The sequence below is a fragment of the Anguilla rostrata genome, chromosome 11, assembly GCF_018555375.3.
Source record: "Anguilla rostrata isolate EN2019 chromosome 11, ASM1855537v3, whole genome shotgun sequence".
Lineage (NCBI taxonomy): Eukaryota > Metazoa > Chordata > Actinopteri > Anguilliformes > Anguillidae > Anguilla > Anguilla rostrata.
Genome location: NC_057943.1, coordinates 31501955 through 31521460, shown reverse-complemented (window position 1 = coordinate 31521460; position 19506 = coordinate 31501955). Strand labels below are relative to the sequence as shown.

Sequence of the window (19506 nt, the reverse complement as noted above, 5' to 3'; positions counted from 1 at the left end):
GTTAACTTCAGAAGAGAGGAGGAGTTAACTGCAGCAGAGAGGCGGGGTTAACTGCAGCAGAGAGGCGGGGTTAACTGCAGCAGAGAGGCGGGGTTAACTGTAGCAGAGAGGCGGGGTTAACTGCACCAGAGAGGCGGGGTTAACTGCAGCAGAGAGGCGGGGTTAACTGCAGCAGAGAGGAGGAGTTAACTGCAGCAGAGAGGCGGGGTTAACTTCAGAAGAGAGGAGGAGTTAACTGCAGCAGATAGGCGGGGTTAACAGCAGCAGAGAGGAGGAGTTAACTGCAGCAGAGAGGAGGAGTTAACTGCAGCAGAGAGGCGGGAGGAGTTAACTGTAGCAGAGAGGTGGGGTTAACAGCAGCAGAGAGGAGGAGTTAACTGCAGCAGAGAGGAGGAGTTAACTGCAGCAGAGAGGAGGAGTTAACTGCAGCAGAGAAGCGGTTACTATAGCAACTTAACTCACAGAATAACTTAGCATAGAGGGTAACATGACAAAGAAACTGCAAGGCGGGTAAGGTAGAGGGCTGGGTTAACTGTAGCAGAAGGCGGGTTAACTAGCAGAAGGAAGTAACTGCAGCTAGAGAGGCGAGTTAACTGCAGCAAGTGAGCAACTGACAGTGATGGGTTCTGCCAGAGAGGTTACAGGCAGCGAGGGCGGGTTCGCTGTAGCCAGAGGGCGTGTAGCTGCAGCTGAGAGCGGTAACCAAGGGAATTAACTGCACAGAGAGAGGAGTATAGCTGTAGCAGATGGTTAAAGCAGCAGGCATGAGTAACTCAGCGAGGAGGATTACTGCAGCAGAGGAATTACTGCGCGAGAAGCTTATCTTTAGTTCACTCTCCTCATCAGAAAACCCCTTAGAACTATTTTACATGACATGACAAGAAAGCAAGCAAAGTGAGTTTGTTTTCAATATTTAGCGCAGCTTTCCAAGGCAAAGGATTTACATACTCCATTCCACTTTGGTAACATAGTTGAGGACATGTCTGCAGAGGGGATGTCTGCAGACTCTATGCTCCCATTTTGAAACAGCAGTTCCAGAGAGCTCCATACACTTCTCCCCAGCACTCCCTCAGTCTAAACTTCTAAACCCCACCCACCACAGCATCATCGCATACAAACCTCCCCTTGTTCCCAAACTTCACAAGGTCTTCGACGTCCATGATCGAGTTCGCAAGTTCCTTGTCGGTGCTCTTCTCTGAAACAAGATTAGACCATTTACATCTCACTGCAGAGTTACCGCAATGCTGCATTAATGTGAAATATGCCTTTTCAGAGTTCAGGGGGCAAAATGTTTCAGAAAACCACATGCCACCCAATGCGTAAATATAGACTGGGGGTACGCAATGCTGGTCCTGGAGGGATGCAGGGTCTACTGGGGTCCCCAACCCTGGTCTGCACCCCATAATAAATGCGCTAGCTGCTCAGACGGCACATTAAAGAAAGCACAAAATGCACCTGCAAGCACAATGTACAGGCAGGCAGCGACCCAGGTACTGCTTGGGAACATTTATTCTTATGGAATACTGAAAAATTGCCAGTCGGATCGCACATAATTCCCCAAGGTGCTGTAGTCACATTACTGGTAAGCCACGGTGTTTTAACAAGTACACTCTTATTTTCTTCAGTGCATTTATTTGTCAGAATGCGACAAAGCAGATGATGAAAAATGACATCAGTTTTTCCCCCTTCACTTCAAAACTCATATTCCACTGTTTCTGCATACAGAATGCGTGTACAAATAAATACCTTGAGAAATGACTTAGTAACATAAAACTAAAGTGACTTTGAGTTGTCACCCTCGAAATCTTGTGATATCCACAACTGATGAAAAAACATGGTCGTAGTCAAACGCTCATAAAGATAGGTCCACTCTGTCTGTAGTGCGGCTGTGGCATGCAGTTTCTCATGTCTTTAAGGTTAGACAGCACAGATGTTAATGCTGAGTAACCCAAGCATGTCCGTGGAGCACAGGAAGAGGATGAGTGGATGAGAGGATGAGTGGACAAACACAGATGTTTCCCAGGAAAATATGGGAGGAAACACTATAAATACTGGAAAATATTTATAGGCAAAAAGTATTACATCACTAATGAAAAATCATTCTCTTTCTGAAGTACTGCACTTCATCCAAATGAGATATTTGGTCTTGGAAAAAAATACTATCATTCAGAGGGATGTATTCAGATTACTTGGTTAAGCATGGTTTGTCTTTATAAATTAATACACAAGTTTATTTCATACAAGATCATTAAAGTTTTCTCGTTTAAGTCTCTGAATGGCAATATATCGACCTGCATATTAGACTGTTTGTTTGTGTCTGCTGAGAACAAGCATCAGGCTAACGTCAACAACTTGCATGACCAAAGCAGCTAAAATAAAACTAGCGATGATGGGCGCTGCGTTTTGAGTTGGTGATCTCACACCCTCCATAAACAACCACAGACGTGGGGCTGAACGTCTATGGGAAATGATCTTCACTTCGTTCAAAGTCAAGTGTGGCCCGTGGACAATGTGAAAATTTGGTAAGGAAAGATCAAACGGGTCACCTCTCCAAGAAAGACTGCCCATCAATAATCATTCTAGGGAACGACAATAGGCGGTTCCTGAGGTTCTTGCTGTTGGTTGCCTACCTTCAACATTGTTGTAGAAGATGCAGGAGCGCGTTGACACCTTTGCTCTACACATATGAACCTGAAAAGAAAAATACAACAGTGAAGTCCAGCTATTCCTCCTCATGCAGAGCTCTGTATAACCACAATTGTATTCATTTGTATTTTGAGGTACAGACAACCCCAGATCCCAAAGTGTCCATGTCCTAGGGGTGCATTACCAAACAGTTTGTTTGGTATTTGTAAGCTTTAGAGTACCCAGCCATTTCAGTTTCCCTTGCCTCAAGCTCCCACTGCGCATTGCAAAATCTATGACATCTTGGCAAATTGCATGATGGGAATTCTGGTGCAACGGCAAACCTGAAGACTGGTTTTTCTGAGCATGACAGAATTTTAAAAAGGCATCATTTAAAACATAACTTTACAATGAAAACTAATCAAGTTATATTTGGTTAAATGCTACCACAATAGCACAATAAACATCAATAGCAACATACAAATCGAAGAGAGCCAGTGAGTGTGAATGTGTGCTTTTTTGAGCGAGCGAGCATGTGTGCGTGAATGTGTGTGTAAGAGTGAGTGAGTGAATGTGTGTTTGTGTGTGAGTGTGAACATGTCTGTGTGTGCATGTGAGTGAGCATGCGCGTGTGTGTGTGTGTGTGTGAGCGTGTGAGTGTCTGTGAGTGTGTGTGAGGCGTGTGAGTGTCTGTGGTGAGTGAGTGCGCTGTGTGTACGTGTGTGTGTGTGTGTGTGTGTGTGCACGAGTGAGTGAGTGTGTGTCCCTGTGGGTACGCACCTTGATATGGTTGCTCTCTTGCCTCATCACATCAGGGTTGATACAGAGCTGCTCCCTGGAGCCCAGTACACACACTTTCGGCCTGAGAGAAAGGGACAGCCAATGGCATCACACGAGGGGCGGGGCTTTCGCAGAATTCACCATCAGCACTGCTAGCATAATAACTCACTCCAGTAAACAGTTAAACAAGTGGGTGGCAGGTAGAAAAAAGTTAACGGAGTACGCAGTGCCTGATGATTTCATTACTCTCCTATTAGCTTCACTGATGAGAACTATATCGGATGGTACTGAGTATTTACTGAATTAATTATTGTAGTGTTAATCATGAAAAATGATCAAAAATGAACGAAAGCAAACTGGAGCCAGAGATTGCGTAGTAGGGAAAAAAGGCGACCCTTCTATGGTCATAAAGCCCGGGTCCCCCACTAAGTGCATGAGATGTTGTTGTGTTACACCACAGCCAAAAATACTTAAATTTAACACGATCAAGCACCCGCAATTGACAACGTAATCCTTAAATTGCTATCGGGAGGTACGGTTTTCCCTAAGGCCAGTCCATGTAAATAACAATGGATTTTCCAATTTAATGTGCTATTTTCCCTATGCCTTTAAACAGCAAAATGCACACTTTTTGTAACTCTGAAAGCAAAAACTATTTTACAAAGCCAGCCAGTCTCACCGCATGTGGCCTTCTTGACTACCGGCCAATGGCCGAGAAGCTGATTAAATGCCTTGATTTACAACTCAGTGCTGAGAGCAAATTAGATTTCGCGAGCGGCCCCCTGACAGCCCAATCGCGGCTGGCGACAGCCCCCTACCTGTACGAAGTGTTCTTCAGCTCGCCGACGACCTGGGTGAGCTGGGAATGGGTCCGAGTGGCGTAGATAATCTTAGGGATGTCCGTGTAATACGCTGGAAAAAGAAACAGTTATCAGCAAAAAACTTTTGCATGGAACCATAGTTTGCGAAAGGTGAGAATGAAGGCTATTTATAGCAGAACACGATTTAACGCTGAGGGGCTAACCGTAAATACAGAACCCTAGTGCGCCACTGAGTGAGGAACAACAAAACCCATCTTAAACCGAGCTTCACATAAAAGGGGGGAATAAATTAAACGTGCTAAAAGTGCAACTCTATCACATAAAGGTTCTTGTTGCAGATGGGTCTCTAATATGGCTTCTAAATAAAAAGAGCCCAAACAGGCTGACGACTACTCAAGATTCTGAAAGTTGTACAGCGCTCCACAGACTGCAGCCATCAAAAAACAGCAGGTCAACGGCTGTCTGGTGCACAATATCAGTCTTACTTTAAAAACAGCGTAATCCTTCCATTTTAAACAGCCCCCCCCACCCCCCCATCCTCCACCCTCCAATCCAGGGCTTCCCAACCCTGGTCCTGGAGAACCCTATGAACATTACTTGTTGATGCAACCTATTAACTATTATTATTGAAAATGTGATTCCATAAATGAAGTTCCATAAATCTCCACTTATAATTTCAATACAATGCAGGTTATGTCAGTTTCCACTTGCTTTGACTTTGAGTTCTTCATTTTACACACAGATATAAGCTTCAGTGCCCGGGGCTGCACACATTCAGCGCGAGGGAAGCTCATTGATCTGAGCACTAGGTCCATTAATTAACACAAAATGTAATCCGTTTCAAAAGTATCCGTTTTCCAGAGCACATCACAGAAAATAAGGCAATAAACCGCATGAGAACTGATTGAACTGATTAAAACTGTTTTGAATTTCTATATAATATTCATTCTTGGCAACATCAATATCTGTTTCTGTTCACTGAAAGTGTTTTTTAGTGCTTTCCGTGACATTTCATCAGTTTTGGAAGGGATCTGTCAATCTTAGCCTACGGTGTGATTTGTAGCCTATAGGCTAGGCCTGTAGCATTTTAACAATACCGACAAATGCTGGGAAAAACAAAGCGCAACAATGTGGACTCTAAAACATGCTGGGATCAAGATTCCAGTCCTTGTCAGTTGTAATGAAATGTTTGACAGCACTTTGACAGATTTTTTGCAGAGCTCTCCTTCGCGGTTACGGTAACATTGTCAGTGATAACAGGTGCTTCATCAAACACTCAAACCTTGCAATGAGCAACATGTCCCAACAAAAACTTTAAAGAGAAAAAAAAAAGAACGGACAACACTGTAACCCAACCCCGTTATATTATTTCAGACCGCCTAATACAATTTGAGCACAATGCATCCGAACAATGCGTTCTGCTACAGGCTCACTTTCCGTGATGGACCAAAGCAATTGAAAGTACTGTTCTATCAATGCATTCTACTGGTGTTCGTTTCCATAGCAGCAACTGCCCGTGGATTTTTTGAAACTTCACACACTTGTTACAGTTGCTACAGCTATGCGAGTTGTGCAAATCGTTTTGCGGATGAAATCTATTAGTTGGACTCTGTAGCAGTGGAAACGCAATCTCTGGAGTGATGAAATATCCTTCACTATCTGGCAGTCTGACGAAATCTGAGTTTGGCAAATGCCAAAAGAAAGCTACCTGCTGGAATGAACTGTACAAACTGTACAGTTTGGTGGAGGAGGAATAATGGACACTCAGGGTCTGTTTTTCATGGTGGTTTGGGCTATGCCCCTTAGTTCCAGTGAAGGGGAATCTCAATGCTACAGAAAACAATGACATTCTGGCAAATTACGTTCTTCTCTTTTTGGCGACAGTTTGGAGAAGGCCCTTTCCCGTTTCATCATGACAATGCCCCTGAGAAAAAAGCGTGGTCCAAACAGAAATGGTTTGCCAAGCTTGGTGTGGAAGAACCTGGCTGGCCTAGCCTCTGGGATGAATTAGAATGCTGACTGCGAGCCAGGCCTTATCGCCCAACATCAGTGCCCGACCTCACTAATGCTCTTGGGGCTGAATGGAAGTGAATCCCTGCAGCCATGTTCCAAAATCTAGGGGAAAGCCTTCCCAGAAGAGTTCCCAGAATGCGTGTCAACAGAGGTCACATCTACAGGTATGGCTACAGCATAACCGCACTGAGGGGGGAGGGAGGGGGGGAGTGTAGGTGCCAGTCGGGTGAGTTTCGTACTGGGCGTGTTGCCGTCTGTGGCAGCCGTTCCCCACGACGACAGGGGTCTGTCCGGAAACAGCTCTTCCCCGCCCAGTTTCTCTGCGATCTTCCGAGCCGAAATGGTGTCTTTGAAGTAGTCTCTCCAGGCAAGGGTTGCACACAGCAGGCAGAGGGTCTTACCCGTGCCGGTTGGACTCTCAAGAATCCCATTTACCTTCTGAAAAACAAGGCAACACAGAGAAACACACACAAAACCTTCAGTGGGATATCCTTTGCATACAGTACGGGGGAAGTGCCCTTTCTTTCCAAAATAAGAACAAACTTGACAGAATAATTAAAGTAGGTAGGCACACTTCAGGCACATGGCTAGAATGTACCACATCCCTGTCCAAACAGTAAGCTTGCAAGATACTGGCCCAGCATTCACATCCGTTATTGCCACTCCTATCTGTCTGTAGATATCACATGCCCCTGATGAGGACAAAAAGGGCATGTGCCTCTTACACCTGAGGGAATCCAGCTCATCAACACGTTTTTACTAATGCACTATTCAGTTCTCGAGATCAAAACAAAACACACTTAAGAATAAAAATCAGCCAAGGCCTATGGTGCAGTAAATGCGTATGGATTATGGGTAATACATATACTGTTAGGTTCTTAATCTTTTATTTGTATCTCTTATGCTCTTATGTGTTTCTTATGTGTCCGTATGTGTTTATTTTACACTCTGTGTATTGTTGTGTACTATGTCATGCCATGTGAGCCAAAGGCAATTTTCCTTTCCGTGTGGACAAATAAAGTTGTATTGCATAGTTCAAACACATATTAAGTTATTAATTTTAAAACGCAAGTGATTTAACGTGGCCTAGTACCCAATATACGTTATATAATTAGACAAGATGGATCACTATTATTTGTACGCAGTAACGACCTAGAATAGATTGATCGTTCATTCTATTCCAACCCCCCGACTGTCAATCAGGACACTGCTGCAATAATAAAGCACGGGTGCGTTTTCAGGAGTCATAATTTGACGACTAGTTACCAGTTCAAAAAACTTGCTGCCAGGAGAAAATGCACGTTTTCAGAGTATTTGTTTAACTAACATTAGGAATCAATACTAGACAGCGTTATATATTTAAACACTGAAGGCGGCATTGCATAGCAGCACTTTGTAGCGCGTTAGCTATTGTGTATTATATAAAAAGAGAAGTTAAAACAGCAGTTTGCTAGCAGGTCTGGGAGTTCAACATTGGTACGTTAGCTAGCCACCTACAGCAAACATTACCTTCGTATACGGCCGAGGGGCTAGCAAACTTACGTTTTGCAGACACTCGATGACCTTGGTCATATAGTCCTTTTGACATTCATAAGGTTCGAAAGGGAACTCCACAGTTACCCCTTTGAAAGTAATCGGGGGCATCTTCCTTTACAGCAATATTAGCTAGCATTAGCCACAGTTTGAGAATCTGGAGGGAAATAAATTGAGCGAGTTTTCAATCACTTGGCCTTTACAGACAAAACTAGCATACCAGTTGGCAACACCTTAAAACTCTGAATAAGTGTAGCACTCTACCCTGCATTTATAGCCACTAATAGTAAACTTTCAGACAACTTGTTAGATGCTATGTTACACTCGCACAAACCGTTCACACTTCGCGAGTTTCCAGCTTTACAGCACATGAGCAATGCGTCCACTTCCGGGTTTGACGACGCGCAGACGCGTAACACCCACCTATTGTTCAATATTAATATTTTATGAAACATTGATCAGCTCTGCGCACCATGGAGTCGGTCTGCTGATGGAAGATTTGTCACTGAAAAACCAAATCAAGATTGTTTTGCAGTCTACATTATCCAATCGAGTCTCTATTATCCGAGATTATTAGCACATCCGTATAAAATGGCATATTATTATTATTATTATTATTATTATTATTATTATTATTATTAGTAGTAGTAGTAGTAGTAGTAGTAGTATTACTAGCAGAAGCGGTAGTAGTGACACTGTAAGACTATAATTATTATTATTATTACTATGTAATTGTAAATTAAGAGTAGAATTTGATGCTGTAGGTATTACACTGACCTTCTCGCTCTCTTGAACTGAGTTTAATTTGTAAGTACACATTGAGCACCAGCACTATAATCTCATGAAGCAAATATTTATTCTCCTCGCATCCTGAGACAAATGGGTCCAATTCCCTTGGTACATATTGAGATTGGAGCTGCCTCCTGACAGCATTTGGCTTTTATCTTTTTACCATTTTCATTTAGCCAATTTATTCACTTTCTGACCTCTGTGGCACTCACCCAACCCCAATGATTCCAGTGGAAAATAGTATAATTTTAGTGCACTAGCCCAGTTTGAATATATATTCAATGTACTACCTAATACACCCTGTGTCATTTTGATTTTTAATGAGTTGCATACTATACATTGTGGCAAAATTCAGTAATACAATCACGGTAAAAAACTAAATACAGAGAGCTATTGCCAGCATTTAATAGGCTTATCTTAATTGATCATTAGACATAATTTTGAGAGTGAGTGGTTTGTAAAACATGACATGTGGCACCCATTAGTGCTCGTTACCATAATCATTCAGATATCTGACAAAAAACTAAAATAAACAGTTACCTTTTTCCTCAAGAATCCCTGCGTTTCCGATGACAATGGCTTGTTGTAATATGGCGTAGCGAAGCAGAAACACTCTGACCTTCGCTTCCCCTCTGCCTCCCGCCCAGCGGCTTGGCCCTGGCAGCCTCGCCCGTGGTCCCTCCTGCTTCAGCGGGACCTTTCCGCGATCAGGCGTCAGACTCTCCTGACGGATTAGCGCCGGTCGCGGCCTGTCCAGGTTAAATCCCACTGCTTTATTGTCTTCCAGGAATCGTGATGGAGTCTTTAATGGAGTCTTTCTTTCTGTAATGGATTCTTTCTGTCCTTTCTTTCTCATTAACGCCTTTGTTTCATTGGCACCGACCCCCAGAAAAACTCCTCCATTAGTTTTCCCACTTACTGAAAAACAGATAACTTGATTCAGTCAGCATGAGACGGAAAGAAAGAAACTATCTCCCAGCTTCACTGATCGTAAGTCAGTCTGTTTTCCATAAAAATGGTAGGATGAGTTTAAAGAATAAATCAATCATAAAATCAAATGATTCACAGAGCAAGTGGGCTGAACGATATAAAATCAAACTCTATATTACAAAATAAAAGTGAAAGTGAACATTTATTTCTTACACCATTCATTTAAATTACAACATAAAGCACCTTGACATTTTAATATTAGTGTGAGAACTAAAATGGACAGTCGTTCATATTTTTTCTCACACAGATTATACCTCCTTACAGTGTAGGTAGATCATAATTTTTATTTATTTGGCAGAAACCATTATCTAGAGTGACTTACATCCCGAACACTTTATATATTATTCATTTACATAGCTGGGAGCTGGCTGAAGTAATTCAGGTCACATGGGCCTGCCTGCTTAACATATACACTGTCTGGCCAAAAAAAAAAGTTGCACACTCTAATATTTAGTTGGACCGCCTTTAGCTTTGATTATGGCGCGCATTCATCGTGGCATTGTTTCGACAATCTTATGCAACAACGTCACAACATTTATTTTCGTCCAGAATTGCATTAATTTTTGGCCGAGATCTTGCATTGACGACGGGAGAGTCGAACCACTCCGTAAAGTCTTTTCCAGCACATCCCAAAGACTTTCAATGGGGTTAAGGTCAGGACTCTGGTTGCCAATTCATGTGTGAAAATGATTCCTCATGCTCCCAGAACCACTCTTTCACAATTTGAGCCCGATGAATCTTGGCATTGTTGTCCTGGAATATGCACGTGCAGTCAGGGAAGAAAAAATCCATTGATGGGATAACCTGGTCATTCAGTACATTCAGGTACTCAGCTGACTTCATTTTATTGCCGCATAACGTTGCTGAGCCTAGACCTGACCAACTGTAGCAACCCCAGATCATAACACTGCCTCCAGAGGCTTGTACAGCCGGCACTGTCCAAAAAAATCCAAACTGTGACTTTTTTTTTTGGCCAGGCAGTATATACTGCAGCAGTAGCACTGCAACGTGGATTTTAACACGCAACCCCCTGATTACACAGGTAAAATAAGTGTATAAAATGAATATATTTCCTTATTAAATGAGGGGGGAATCAGAAAGCCAGTAACTGCCTGGTGTTTTATGCAAGGAAAGTCAGGAATTTCTATCCCTCATGGGATATTATGGTGGGGGGCAGGGGTGGAATCATATTAACCTATTGCACCTGCCCCCAAGAAAAAAAAAAGTTATGCCAGCCTAGTTATAATTTCAGGTATCAAACTGCCTTTGTTATGCTGTAGCAATGCAGTGGAGAAGACCAAACTCCCCTGTGAACATGCCTGGGGGATCAAGGATGTACCCATCCCCCGCTGGACCCTGGGCCTCCCTTTCTGGCGACAGTCAGTTCTAGATCAGAGAGGTAGTCAATGGCGACCGTTCCCATGGAAACCGAAACACAGACGGATTGGTGGAACTCAATTGTCAGTCTTCCATCTCCCAGTACGTGTCATCATCACACGTGTCAGTGTGAGAAATAAGCTCTCTGTAATATCTGGGAGTGGGAGATCAGCAGATTCTTGGGATCAAGTGTCACAGCTGATCTAAGTGGATCTCTTTTTTCAAAATACCCTTTCACCCTTCAAGACAGTAATTCAACAAAATTGGACACATTTTTTTCACATTCAGTGCTCACAATTGAAGCCGTAATCACATGAATGCTACAATCTGGTTTCCTGCACACATGAAATGTACCGCCATTACTCCTCAGCTGCAAGCCCCACTCCTGTTGATTAACAGAGAATAATCACTTCCTGGGTCATCCACAGCTCAGTGCATTTCCTTCCTTTTCAGGTGAGCAGTGGCTGTCAGTGCAGTGCATTAAAATACAGCCTGATACAGTAAAAGAAGAGGAGAGGAAATTAGCCTCTGTGGCAGTAGAACAAAGATTATTCATAAGAAGGCATGTGTCTCACTTTGAGGGTAGGCTAAGTGTAGGCTGGTGGATAATGAGATATAAAATACTTGGTTCCACTCCATCAGGAAAACATTGTACTGACAGAAATATGCTGGGCAGATATATTGTGCTGAAATGGGACCTTGGATAACATGATGCCACGGGCAATTTAATCTGTGCTATGGGACTCTGCTGTAACCTAGCTTTCCCTCAAACAATATGCTCAACATTCACCCTCTGCTGATTTCCCCGGGGTTTCTGGGTATAAAGTTTGTTTCTGCCTATTTTAAATATTGCACCCAAATTCCATCAAATTTCAATAAATGGCTTTCATGTATTTCCAGCTGGTGGTAATTTATTAGAGTGAGTTGTATTGTGGAAGCTTAATCTAAGGAGATGCTACCAGTGAAGAGAACTGACAGTAATCTTATTGTCATAACCTCCTGTCCATCATTTTTCTAAAGTAAGGAGGGTAAATTATTTCCCTCTCTCACCCTAAGTCACCCCCAAAAGTCAACGCTGATTGGCTGACTCAATAAAGTCACTGTGTGGCATTCCGATTCATTACCGCAGTCTGTGCCAGTAATAGTGTACTTTGCCCTTTGGTTCTTGGAAAAATGCTCAGTGTCTCGGTTCACTTTGTCTTTACTGAAGGCACCAGAGTCTGTGAGCCATCACAGTGTTTCTTTATTTAAATTTAAAGCTGCTTTCCAATGGGCAGCCAGCCAGGTGAGGGACTGTGTCTAAAAAGTGCTGTCATTTCTACATGGGGAAAGAAAAACATATAAAAATACTCTTGGAAAAAAAACCCTGTGAATTTAATCACGTGTGAATTGTTTGATTGCAAATTTAAAATTGTAAAGTACAGAGCCCAATCAAGAAAAAAAAAAATTATTTATTTGTCCCAAACATATAGATCTCACTGTACATAGGTGTGAAAATAGATGTATTTACAACATATTGGCAATTTTTTAATGTCTGTAATATTAGGCAAAATTCATGCAGTACAAAATGCGACAATAAACAATTTGCCTTCATAGGTTTACAATTCTATCTTGATATACACTATTTCACAGAATGCACTTTCCTGTTTCACATCTCAAAGCCAACTAGAACAGCTAATCTACATATTGGATAAGTTTAAATGAGGGATGGGGCAACATGTAACAAGTGACAGGGAAAAAGGGTTTTTTTATTTTTTATACAGCGTGGTGGTGGTTATTCTAGGTATAGTCTGAAGAGATGAGTCTTCAGGCCACGGCGGAAGATGGATAGTGAGGGGAAGGTTCGGAGAGGGACGGGGAGTTCGTTCCACCACTGGGGAGCTAGGGTGGAGAAGCTCTGTGATCCCTTTGGGTGGGTGGGAGGGGTTACAAGACGCCCTGCTGCCGCAGAGCGGAGTGGTCGAGCAGGCACATAGAATTGAGTCATGTCCTGCAAGTAGATGGGGGCTGTCCTGTTGGCAGCAGTGTAGGCAAGGGTCAGGGCTTTGAATCGGGGTCAGTAATGTCTGTTACATTAATGTCTGTAATATTAGGTTAAAAATACATGGCAGTATCTGAATGCGACAATAAACAGTATTTTGCCTTCATAGTGTCTAGCAAGTTTCTGATCTTGTCAGTTTCACCTCTATAAGAGCATACATGAAAGTCCTAATCTCATATTGTTTGTGTTTAATTTGAAACGTGCTAATGCCTCAACTAAGTGTTAAGAATCCCCAAAGCAGGAAATGAAAGTAAAACTTGTCTAGACTTGAAGATTATGAATCAGTGCACATCTGCAACTATTGACAAAAGGGTGCAATACTCATAGAATCCATAATGTCTTTGTAAAAAGATTTAATATGTCAGAAAAATTAGACTTTGCCCAAATTTTTTTATTTTGTATTGTCCATCTGTCTTCCTGTCAATAAACAATGCCAATCAAAAGAGATAGCTGTCATACTTCACCTTAAAAAAAATCGAACGCACTACTCAGGCTCACTGATTGGCTGAAAGTTTTTGAATGACATGCCCTCACTCGGAAACTTTTACTGAAAAAATCAGGAAAAGGCAGGAGGACATTTAATATCTGTTTGATTGATGACACAGAGATTACACTTTCTTCACAGACAGGAGGGAAGGCCAGTGAAAGATGCTGGTTTACAGATTTTCGCCCACCAAAGATGAGTTTCGCTCAGGGCATAAATCACGCCGAGGCATGGGAATAGGTAAGTGGCCAGAAGGCAGTCCGAAGGCATCATTTTTCAAAATCAAAACATCCTCAGGAAAGATCCAGAAATGCATTAGCGATCTGTAGCCCGTATGTCAAAAGAGAAACTGCAGTTTGTGAAAAGTGTGTCAAATCTTACACTAACAATAGCGCCCAGGCCTGCAAACAAATGCGCTTGCACACACATGCACACACACCTGTACGCGTGCGCACATATGAACATAAATACATACTCACACTTCCAAAAGCATATGCACAAAACAAATGTACAAATTCACACGCACAAAGACACACACACACACACACACACACACACAGGACTGACCAGAGACAAAAACACACACACACACACACTAGATTAAAATAAACCCCACCACCATGCTGATCTTTAGAAACCAAGTAGCAATTTTTATTCATGAGCAGTGCTGGAGAAGAGGTCACAGCACCTGTCTGGTCTTTGTTTGATCAGAAGGTTTGTATTGACACATCTTTTCCTTCAAATGGAGGTACCTCTTTTTTAGTGTTCATCATGTACCACATCACAGGCTAACAGATACACTATGCCAGGCTAACCGTGCTGTTGCACAATCATGTCCTAGGTAGAAAGAAATGTTCCTCCTCATGTCATGTCTGTCTGTGTATGAGGTGTGTAAAAAATACAAACAGGTAGGAACACATGGCCTTCGGTTTCCACGCACACTTGATTGGTTATGTAAACAAATTTTTATCATTTTACGTGTTTTAAATGGCATTTCATATTGTGACATTTTAATGCAATTTTATAAAAACTGTAATTATGTTTTACTATTACTAGATGTAGTATGAACTTCCATCCATTTTCTAAACTGCTAAAATATATAAACCGTTCACTCCTGGTTAGGGTTTGGGGGAGTGGCAGGAAAAGGTCACCAATCCATTGCAGGACACACACACACCATTCACTCACACACTCAAACCTACGGGGAATTTAGAGTCTCCAGTTACTGTAGCCTCTCCAAATGTCTTTGGACTGTGGAACATGAGGAGAACATGGAAACTCCACACAGAAAGCCCTTTGATCCGGATTCAAACTCGGTACCTTCTTGCTGTGAGGCAACAGTACTATTCTCTATTCACAATTATATTAATTTGGCCAGTAAAGTAATGCTTTAGTCGCAAATTAATTTTAGATATAGGCTGTAATTTCATAGTGCAGTCAGAGTTATGCAGGAAAAGGGATGCGGCAAAAAAAAAAAAAAAATCATCAGCATCTGGGTAATTAAATTTTTAACATCGTGCTGGTTGCTGTTAAAAAATGGAGGATACCATACCCTCAAGGGGAATTACGTGGACTTTTTAGTTAGATGCAGACGAAAATGCGACCATAAGAACAAAGGGCATTGTCTGCATTGTTAAGAGAGCTGACCGTTAGCCAAACAAAAATGGTGATGGGCAAACTTCCAACGAGCTTTCTGACTCGGCTAGACTGGTGGCACATAACGTTAAGCAAACGGCTCAATGTTTGAAGTCCACAGTACTGAGTGCATCACAAAGAAAAGCACTTATGCCAACTCAGTAGCAGTCTGCATCCAATGGCTGGCCAATTAACATGGTCCATGACAGGAGTTAGAACCAGTTCTACATCTAGTTTTTTTTTTTTTTTCAAGCAATATTTATTTTAATATTTAATTAATGGTGTCACACGCCTGGTGACTCCCCAGGGAGGGACAGAATAGCTGGGCACATGGAGATATGGTAATTCCAGTTTTAACCAGTGTTTTATTGAGAGAGAGAAGGAGAGAGACAGCGTGCTGTTTGAACGAAATCAAATAAATAAATGTAAATCTTCTCCGTTCACCCTCAAGGGATCTGGGGAAAAAAATAACAAGCTAAAATAATGAAAACGAACCAAAGTACAACAAAAGCTTCATAGCATGGTTTCTCATCTCACTTGCTCTCTCTTTCGGCACGCGGATTCTGGTCTCAGACACCTGCTGTGAAAAGAAGCACACTTCAAAATCCTGGCTGATTAGCTAACGCAACCCCGTGTAAACTGCATTGTAAATTGTGTTGTAAATTGTATTGTAAATTGTGTTGTAAATTGTATTGTAGAATGTGTGACCCATGTGCGTGTGCCCACTTAACCAGCAGGCATGGCCTCAGATTGCCGCGATTTCCTCACCCAGACCAAGCCCTGCCACAAATGGGTTGTATGTTTCCCAATTAATTTAACAAACCTTGTTTGTCTTTTTTTGATGTGGTGGAATAGTTGGAAATGGTGGAAATACAATCATATTGAACAGTGAAATGAATATAAATCTTCCTTCCTTTCTTTTTGCTATTATAAATCTTAATCAAGCATTGCCTGCATGAGTGAGTGAGTGAGTGAGTGAGTCTGAATGAGACTCCCATGGTCTCTATTACAGTTGTTACCCATACAGAAAGTGAGGTCATGCATAAAGACTCAAAGACCTCATTACAGCCTCGACCCTCCGTGCACAGCAACAGAGTTTGTAAATGCTTAAATTCGTGCCACTGTTCGAAGGGGTATTTTTAATTCCTAAGAGATAACACTCAGTCCATGAGGACGGTACAGAATTCATCCATTCCCAGAATTAAAAGGCTGGCGCTGGCCTGTGGATCTGCGTTAGGGGTGTGTTAAGATGTTCCTTTGTGTGTTTCTTTTTTTCCTCTACCTCAGTAAGTGCATTAGGCCTCACATGATGCAATTGCCTTGCTAATGGATAAAGAGTGCTGCCTGTTTTTTCTTTTTAACAATCACACGTCACAGCTTTTTAAAAATGAATTTATTTATTTTTGTGCGGCGAGCACGTGCAAAAAGCACATTATGGCTTTCAGCACCTTGTTATGAGCAAAGTCAGAAATCACATTTCAGAAACATGAAATAAGCTTTAGATTAAAACCTGCTCTACAATAGTACTGCTGTACACTTACAGTATCTGAAATTCTCTTCAGAACTCACTGAAAACGATGAAATTGTACCGTACCATCTTTCTACACTGGCACACGTGTATTTATTTGTGGGCCTAGTATGTATCTTAAATCCGACGTCTTGTTTTCTTTATTTTAATTTTGTATTTTTTCTGCTTAATTACAATCTATGTTTGAGGATCCACGCTACACAGTTAAACAGGAATTCTCCAGAAAGGAGGACTGAATTAAAGCACACTGACAGAAGAATATGACACCTCACATGTCACCACTCGTAAGGGGCTGTGTCACTGCTGCTCGCTGGATTCCGTTTTGTTTCGTCCAGACGGCCTCATCCAGAGAGGCTTGCGCGAAGAGGCACGACGCGGCGGGAAATTTATTGAAGCAATTCCGGTCAAGCCGCCCTGCTCAAGGGTACCATATCGGCCCGCCACCTGCGATTCGATCGGACAGCCGTTCAGGCGGCTGGCCCTATTCCCTAACCGCATGGCTGCTGTCACGACGTGTCGGACGCAAACACACGCTGGCCGTGTGCATGCTGGCCTTATACCTGCCCGCAGAAGCTTCCGGAAGCTTTCATCGGGAGCTTAAATCGATACCCTCTGTACCGGCGTCCTACAGATAAAAGGAAGGAACCCATGGCTGTAACGGCAGGCTGTGATGACACTAATATCAGTACTCAAAATACAGGCCACAATGCCAGGTTGATTGATTTAATTGATTGATTGACCGATTCGTTTTATTTAATAATTGATTTCTACAGACTCACACAGACATATTCTATAGAATACGTCTATGACGGCATATGACATTATGACTTCAGCAACAAAAGTACACAATTAAGCATTCAGACTTATTTCCATGGTGATCATCATTGTAGAGTAACCTTGGGTATGATCAGAAGGAGACTGTCAGGGCCATACTAATTAAATAGCAGAATGCAATGTCAGGAGCAGTGTGGAAGAGTGAGTACACTTAAGAGATCATTTTTAAGTAATTACATTTGTGTGTTTGTGTCTGATCTTCAACGATAAGATGAAGATGTTTTGCTTAAGAGCTGACTCAGAGGGAACAAGAAGAACATGTACATAGCTGTAACAATGTAGAATGTGTTAAGTATATACTTTTGATGTAATACAGAATATATATATATATATATCAGACTGCTTGCTGCTGGGCTTCAGAGAAAGCTCTATACTGATGTATTGTGAATTCTCTCCATACTCCACGTAATAATGAGTGCTTACCACTGCGGTCCTTCTAAATTCAGAACGGATTATTTCCTCTACAATTTGGATTATATTTTTTCCTCGTCAGAAGTGAGTAGCTCTCAAATCTCGCAACAACATTCTTATTGTTCTTTGCAGGACACCGGACAAGAAGGCATTATATTAAAACCTGCATGTAGTCAGATGAAATAATTTTTTATCAAGGCTGGCTTAGAGAGAAAGGGCCAATCAGCTGACAGAGATTTGATTCCTGCTTCTCCATCAGCCTAGTTGTTAGAGTTCTGATGACGGTGCCTGTGTTTCTGTTGTGAGCTTTGTGCCATAGGTGTCCAGTTACCTACAGGTCTTACTGCAGTCGCTGCATCTCCGCCTGTAAGGAAATCTGACTCTATCATCATGTTGGCGAGTTCACTTGGGAAGATTCTGAAATGTGTATTGATTTGGTTTTTTATAACAGTCTGCATCACAGTTCCTCGCAAATTTACTGAGAACGCTTTCTAGGTTTCCCTCGATATACGTATGAAAGCTTCCAGGCCTAACACCAAATGTCAGTGCGATACAGGCATAGTTCACAAACCACAATGGTCCACAAGACCACATCCTCAGTTTGCGGGTGGCCATTTTGGATACAGTTGCCAGGCAGGTTAAAAATATGGCTGCTGTGGCTTGAGATGAAAGATGTGCAGGAAATCGGAAATTTCTGGAAATTTATGATTCCCTGCACATCTTTCAGGAATGCAAGGAAGAATATCAACTGGGTGGATTTTTTGTGTGATGGCTGGGATATATTATAATCCTTAGCAGGAAATGAGTAAGAAGAGCTCTCAGTTCTGCAGTTCTTTTACTTCGTAAGAGTGTTAGAAATGGCTGTTTGCAGTGACCTTACATGCTACGCGCGACTGTGATTGACTGCAGATGATTCAGCAATTTAGCACGCCAGTTACATGAGCATTGTGCATGAAATGTGCAGAGCAAGCTCGGTCAGGAAACTCTCGCCACAGCCGACCATAAATATGCTACATGATAACTGTACTACATGGCCTGATAACTATACTGCCTGATCATTATACCACCTCATAACTATACTGTCTGATAACTATATCACCTGATAACTGCTGGATAACTACATCACCTGATAACCACTGCCTGATAACTACGTCGCCTGATAACTATACTGCCTGATAATTATACCACCTCATAACTATACTGTCTGACAACTATATCACCTGATAACTGCTGGATAACTACATCACCTGATAACCACTGCCTGATAACTACATCGCCTGATAACTATACTGCCTGATAATTATACCAACTGATTTATACCGGCTGATAACTACACTGCCTGGCTCCAAAATCTATTGTACATGTGTGTTGATGAATGCTGCACCTGAAATAGTTCTTTCTTCCCCCCGTAAGTCCGTGTTTTTGGTTGGCCTGGGCAGTGAAGCACTGTGTGACAGGAGAGATGTAAAAACCTCATCCCTTCCTCCTCTCTTCTGACAAACTCACATCCGTTTCTCCTCTCTTCCATCAAACTCACATCCCTTTCCCCTCTCTTCCATTAAACTCACATCTATTTCTCCTGTCTTCCATCAAACTCACATCCCTTTCTCCCCTCTTCTAACAAACCCACATTCCTTTCTCCTCT

At 42.2% G+C, this 19506-nt stretch overlaps 1 protein-coding gene across 1 annotated transcript in view; it reads right to left on the bottom strand.

Annotated features, from left to right (window-relative positions):
* rtel1 (regulator of telomere elongation helicase 1) overlaps positions 1–8160 on the bottom strand; it is a 44400-nt gene extending 36240 nt beyond the window's left edge. Inside the window, exons 1-6 of the mRNA XM_064299386.1 lie at positions 7782–8160; positions 6479–6677; positions 4224–4317; positions 3406–3487; positions 2631–2691; positions 1120–1195 (exon numbers count right to left, since the gene is read on the bottom strand). Coding sequence (XP_064155456.1) covers positions 1120–1195; positions 2631–2691; positions 3406–3487; positions 4224–4317; positions 6479–6677; positions 7782–7883 — 614 coding nt within the window. The 5' untranslated portion in view covers positions 7884–8160. The remainder of the gene's footprint in view (positions 1–1119; positions 1196–2630; positions 2692–3405; positions 3488–4223; positions 4318–6478; positions 6678–7781) is intronic.
* Positions 8161–19506: the final 11346 nt, after the last annotated feature.